Raw genomic sequence first — 6,229 nt, 5'->3', positions numbered from 1 at the left:
AATGATTGTTTTCTTATTACCCTTTATGTAAGGTCTTATTAATTGTCAGTTTGTTTTGAATTATTTTATTAGAGTGATTTTTTGTAAAATCAGGAGGGGAGTGTAGTGCCCCGGAATTAATCTTTCCGGATTTGTTGGTTTTTACCTTACTTTTATTGTTTACCGGAAACGATCTAAGGCATCAGTGCCAACCTCGTGGGTTCCAGAACCCAGCTTATTTTACTGCATTTAAAGCCACCTATGAAGTAAGTTTTATGATTTTTCATTTACTATTATGTGTAGGCAATGCATAATATTCGTTTTCTAGTCATGTGTAATTTTTTAACTGTCATATTGAGTCAAGGCGCACTTGGCGCGTTTTTTGCCTGTCTTTGTTTGATCGTTAAATTTGATTGCAACAATTGATTGATTATTCCATTATTAATACATCTGTAAACATGCTAGGGATAAACTATGTTGATGTCTGTCTATTATCTTTTGGAAATTATTTCGTTAGAACATCTCCTCCTTGAAATCTGTTAAAAATTCAAAACTATGGAAACCCGCTCTAGTCATATTTTTATTATGTATGTTTTATATCGACATATTGCTTACATTTTTGTATTGTTTGTTTGTAGTTTTTCACCCTCTCCGGGGGTTTGGATGCAATAAACTCATTCAACATTGCACAACATTATCATTATTAAAAGGAAGTTAATAATGCAATGCTATGTGTGGAATAACAATAATTCATTGGGAAATTCCAGTGATTTTGAATTATCTGGGTAGATGCTCTCAAAAATTAGTTGATGCTTTCAGTGAATTAATCTATAACTTGCTATATATTAATCATCACTTTTGTTTGAATTCCATTTCCTACTAACTATTAAACGGGACAATGTTTTTGATTGAAAATTTCATTAAACTATATACTTATTTTTATATGCAATTCTGAAAAATGTTTTGTTTATATCCTTTGTCTGCACAAGTTCTCTGAATTTTTTTCTTTACATTTTGTTCATAAATCATCAGTCTTCACGAAAACTCGCTGGTCCGAAGACCGTGGCCAGTGAATTTTGAGGTCGGGTCAGTGAAAATCAAAATTTAAGAAGTCCGATGGGCTTGTTGATCATAAAAATCATACACATGCAGTCAAAAATTTTTTCAACTGACTTACTTGCGTAAATTCCATTTATATATTAAATAAAAAGAACAAGCTCGTGTTATTGAATCGAATTATTATAACCCTATTATAACATGGATGTATTACGTAACAACCGGAACTAGCAAGTAATTATTAACTATTATGTAAAATGTTCAACGTTCCAATGAACAACTTACCGAAACGCGACAAAGGGCGAAAAATGGCGGCATTTCAAAAGTTGAAGTACGTAAACATGTAATGATGTATAAATTCACAGTTATGAAAATGTATTTATTTTATTTTTTTTATGAAAGGGGCCAGTAAAAATTTTGGTGGGCTTGTAAATTTTGAAAGTTCACTGGTCCGACTGCATGGCCAGTTAGTTTGAAAAGTTTTCGTGAAGACTGAATCATGGTGTAAATACTTACTGCTGCAAATGAATTAAAATCAATGAGAAATCATTTTAACAAATACTTGAAAGCTGAGAAAAATGGTGTTAAAATTAGTAAATGTTGTATTCCAGTGACTTCACAATCAAAATGGTTAACATTGCAACAGGGGACACTAAGAAATTTGAGGGACATGAGGCCCCTGTGTTGAGTGTGGTTTTGGACCCCAAAGAGGAGTTTCTGGTGAGTCCCCCCCCCCCCCCAGCAAAGGGATTCCTCCCATACAAATCTGTTTTGTTCTCTGATTGTTTACCAATAAGGGCGAAACGATTACACATGTAAATGGCGACGTTTCGATTATATGCTCTAAATGTTTACAGTTTGAGTAAACGTTTACAAGAAGGTCATTATCAATGTCTATTAGAAATAAAGTTTAACAAAAGAAATACCGTCTTTGACCATTTGATAAGCAACAATCTAAACTGGAAACATATTGAATGAAAATAACTAAAACCCGATACGGGCTAACATAATTCCGATTTCCGAGTTGCTAATACTAGCGATGTTTTACGACACTTGAAATATAAAACCTGATATATTTTGATTAAATAAATATATAACATTTTTCACAAGTCTTTGAAAAGTTTCAATACAGTCAGCAGTTCTTGTTTTTAGGTCACCTGAGTAAACTCAGGTGACCTATTGCTATCCGTTTTTGTCCGTCGTCCGTCGTGCGTCGTGCGTTAACATTTAAACATTTTCAGCTTCTTCTCTGAAACCACTGAACCAATTTCAACCAAATTTGGCATATAGCATCTATGGGTGAAGGGGAACAAAAATTGTGAATTTGGTGGTCCCCGCCCCCCTGGGGCCTGGGGGGTGGGGCAAAAACCACTAAAAATAGTGCAATCTTTAAAAATCTTCTTCTTTACTCCCGGACATCAAGCAGTCAAACTGTTGGTATGATTGTAATCAGCATTGAGTCCTCTACCAAAATTGTGAAACTCATGGCCCCAGGGTCAGGGGTTCTGGTGTTAGGGCGGGGCTCTATTGATTATATAGTGAAAATGCAGTAAGTCTTTAAAAATCTTCTTCTCTGCTCCTGGGTATTAAATAAACAAATTAAGTTCATAGTTATGATGAGCAAGAGTGCCTCTACCAAAATTGTGAAACTCATGGCCCCAGGGTCAGGGGTTCTGGAGTTGGGGCGGGGCTTTATTGATTATATAGTGAAAATGCATTAAATCTTTGAAAATCTTCTTCTCTGCTCCTAGGTTTTAAATAAACTAACTAAGTACATAGTTATGATGAGCAATAGTGCCTCTACCAAAATTGTGAATTTTATGGCCCCAGGGTCAGGGGTTCTGGTGTTAGGGCTGGGCTCTATATTGATTATATAATGAAAATGCATTAAATCTTTGAAAATCTTCTTCTCTGCTCCTAGGTATTAAATACACTAATTCAGTAAATAATTATGATGAGCAAGAGTGCCTCTACCAAAATTGTGAAATTCATGGCCCCAGGGTCAGGGGTTCTGGTGTTAGGGCAGGGCTCTATTGATTATATAGTTAAAATGTATTAAATATTTGAAAATCTTCTTCTCTGCTCCTAGGTTTTAAATAAACTAACTAAGTAAATAGTTATGATGAGCAAGAGTGCCTCTACCAAAATTGTGAAACTCATGGCCCCAGGGTCAGGGGTTCTGGTGTTAGGGCAGGGCTCTATTGATTATATAGTGAAAATGTATTAAATATTTGAAAATCTTCTTCTCTGCTCCTAGGTTTTAAATAAACTAACTAAGTAAATAGTTATGATGAGCAAGAGTGCCTCTACCAAAATTGTGAAACTCATGGCCCCAGGGTCAGGGGTTCTGGTGTTAGGGCAGGGCTCTATTGATTATATAGTGAAAATGTATTAAATCTTTGAAAATCTTCTTCTCTGCTCCTAGGTTTTAAATAAACTAACTAAGTACATAGTTATGATGAGCAAGAGTGCTTCTACCAAAATTGTGAATTTTATGGCCCCAGGGTCAGGGGTTCTGGTGTTAGGGCGGGGCTCTATTGATTATATAGTGAAAATGCATTATTTCTTTGAAAATCTTCTTCTCTGCTCCTAGGTTTTAAATAAACTAACTAAGTACATAGTTATGTTGAGCAAGAGTGCCTCTTCCAAAATTGTGAATGCCTTAGCATCTAGCTTAAAACATGAAACAAATTCAATCATTTGAAAGTTGTTGCATGATGCTCAGGTGACCTATAAGGCCCGTGGGCCTCTTGTACTTTTTTCGAGATTAAAAGATCCATCTTTACAATTATTTTTTCTACGTCCGGTAGCCAAACAAACCAAGCAGTTGGGTGACGAGGTCGAAATTAAGTGAATGAGTTTAATGCGCCTCAAATTTTAACGGTTAAATCACAATGACCAACAATAAATTTTTAATAACAACTCATACTTATATTAAAGTGAAAGAATTGACTATTAAATTCAAGTTTCATGAGTAAGTAGCCATAAAAATCCAATATAGAATATCTCCCGTTTAAACGGTACCGTTTCGTTTACTGCTATCCGTTTAAACGTTTACAAAATTTAGTAAATGTTTCACCCTTATTTACCAAACATACATCTAAATGTCAGCTATTTTTACGAAACATACATCTAAATTTTAGCTACATTTACTAAACATACATCTAAAATTCTAAATGTTAGCTACTTTATTAAACATACATCCAAATGTAAGCTACTTTTAGCTTGATTTAACAGAAAAAAAGCATAAGAATGGTTAGGATCTGACAATATTTCTAGAATAATATTTTATACTCTTGTAGGCCTCTGCCAGTTGCGATGGAAGTGTGCTAATATGGAAACTGGAAAATCGTGAAAAAGTGAAAAATTTGCAAATTCTTCCTAAAGTCAGTGACGTTAGGTATGTATTGATTTTTAATGTACAAGATATTGAAAATACACTGTAGATCTGATTACAAGTTTTTCACTTTTCATTGTATTGTAAATCACTTTGGATTTGAAAGAACTTTATTTTTTGCAAGAGGGTCTGCTTGCATGGATTTGATTCTCTTGTTTTTTTAATAGTATAAAGTATAAACAGCAAAAAACCAGCAATTGTGAAAATTATGTCTGGCTTTATAAATTGTAAAAATACAACTACGGAAAATAGAGTCTTGCAAATATTTGCTGATCAACAGTATTAGAATGTTATAAGGATGTTTTTTGTTTTTTTTGATGTACAGCTTGACCAAGGGATGGTGCAGACTATGCTGGGAGAAGAACGGAAAGGTTAGTCAATTTAATTCAGGAAAATGTTTCCTGTAAAAGAATTTTTTGATAATCAAATTTTACATTTCAACAGGACTGGGGATACAAAATTTTAATGTGAACTTTGAAAGTTGCAACCTTTTTATTCAAGCATACCCTTTCTTCTGTTGCCCTGTATGCAGTGTTGAAAGGAGGGATTATATAGTCTGATTTAGGACAGATATGTTTGTATTCTAGACTTCTTTCCAAGGAAAATTGCATAAACCACATATGGATTTTGCAATTATTACATAACCAAGCAATTATTTACATAGAGAGTATTTATCTTGGGCATATTTTTTTGCATATGAGGAAAAATAGATTTGAGCTTGGTATATATAATTAACACGGGGAATAACTCAAATGACATGAACATAAATCTTGCAGAGTTGCATTAAGTATACAAACCTAAAGTAAGAGGTACTTTTTCTGTATAAATTTCATTCAAGACTAAGAAAACTTAATTTATTTTTCATATGAAGTTGATTGTAATGCTATAATTGTAGTTCCTGTATGTTCCAATGGAGAAAGAAATCCACATCTACGACAGAGGTACCTGGACAAAAACGGGATCTTTACAGGACAGTCAATTTTCTGGGGTACGTTGGCGGTCTTATTTAAATTATCACGATTCTGTGAATTGTTAGCTATATCATGTGTTAGCCAAATTTAAATATAGTTTTTTGTCTAAATTTGATTTAAGAGTCATTTTTTTTCTCCAAAGAATAAATTCTTGTATGTGCTACTATAGAATATAGTTTTGGGATCAAAATTTGACCAGAGGTTTGTTCTGATACTTTTCTTTAATCAACTTTATGACTATGTAATAATATATGTATAATCATTTGTTATAGTGTGATCCTGCTAACACTCATTGCAGAGTGTGTCTTTATGTTTTTACAATATATGTCAAATTCAAACTGTAAATTTTTCTCACCCTGGCTTGGGATGCATATGCTTTCAGTACTCATTTAGCTGAAAGTTTTTTGTTAAACTGTAAACCTTGTCAGTCCCAATTGTCTAATATGGAATGTTTAGTTATAAATTGTTCATAAACTGTATTTTCTTTTGTTATATATAAATGTATATTTCTGTAGGTGTACTCAGTGCTGGATATCTCACCTGAAGGTGATTACCTGGCAGCAGGAAGTTACGACGGACAAATTCTGATTTATAACCTACAAACCAAAACCTGTGTGGACAGGTGAGAGAAAAAGTCCGGCAAATTTATTCTATTAAAACATCCCATGTTTAGCGTTATTTTCTATTAAAGTTTACATTTTGAAACAAATGTATGAAAGCAGAATTAAAAAAAAAAATGCTGGAATAAGATATATATAAATTTCAAGTCTGATTAACCAGGGTAACAACTAATTAACCAAACTTTCTTTGGAAATTGCAGGTATTA

The 6,229-nt window shown here is 33.4% G+C and overlaps 1 protein-coding gene and 1 long non-coding RNA gene across 2 annotated transcripts; both read left to right on the top strand.

Moving 5' to 3' along the window:
- The first annotated feature begins 6 nt into the window (after nt 1-6).
- On the top strand, nt 7-673 carry LOC134241470 (uncharacterized). The gene is made up of 2 exons (XR_009986673.1): nt 7-245; nt 618-673. It is a non-coding gene; the product is annotated as an uncharacterized LOC134241470 (long non-coding RNA).
- Nucleotides 674-1,343: 670 nt separating this feature from the next.
- LOC134241469 (WD repeat and HMG-box DNA-binding protein 1-like) lies at nt 1,344-6,025 on the top strand (the record flags this gene model as incomplete). Its single annotated transcript, XM_062723506.1, has 6 exons — nt 1,344-1,366; nt 1,647-1,755; nt 4,338-4,435; nt 4,758-4,803; nt 5,328-5,420; nt 5,919-6,025. Coding segments are annotated over exons 1-6 (476 nt in total), but the record flags the coding sequence as incomplete, so codon positions are not given.
- Nucleotides 6,026-6,229: the final 204 nt, after the last annotated feature.

This window comes from Saccostrea cucullata, unplaced genomic scaffold (assembly GCF_032062105.1).
Source record: "Saccostrea cucullata isolate Sc308-1 unplaced genomic scaffold, CSIRO_AGI_Scuc_v1 ctg22144, whole genome shotgun sequence".
NCBI classification, from domain to species: Eukaryota; Metazoa; Mollusca; class Bivalvia; order Ostreida; family Ostreidae; genus Saccostrea; species Saccostrea cuccullata.
The sequence above is the reverse complement of the archived record's forward strand: the minus strand, read 5'-3'. Positions and strand labels throughout refer to the sequence as shown.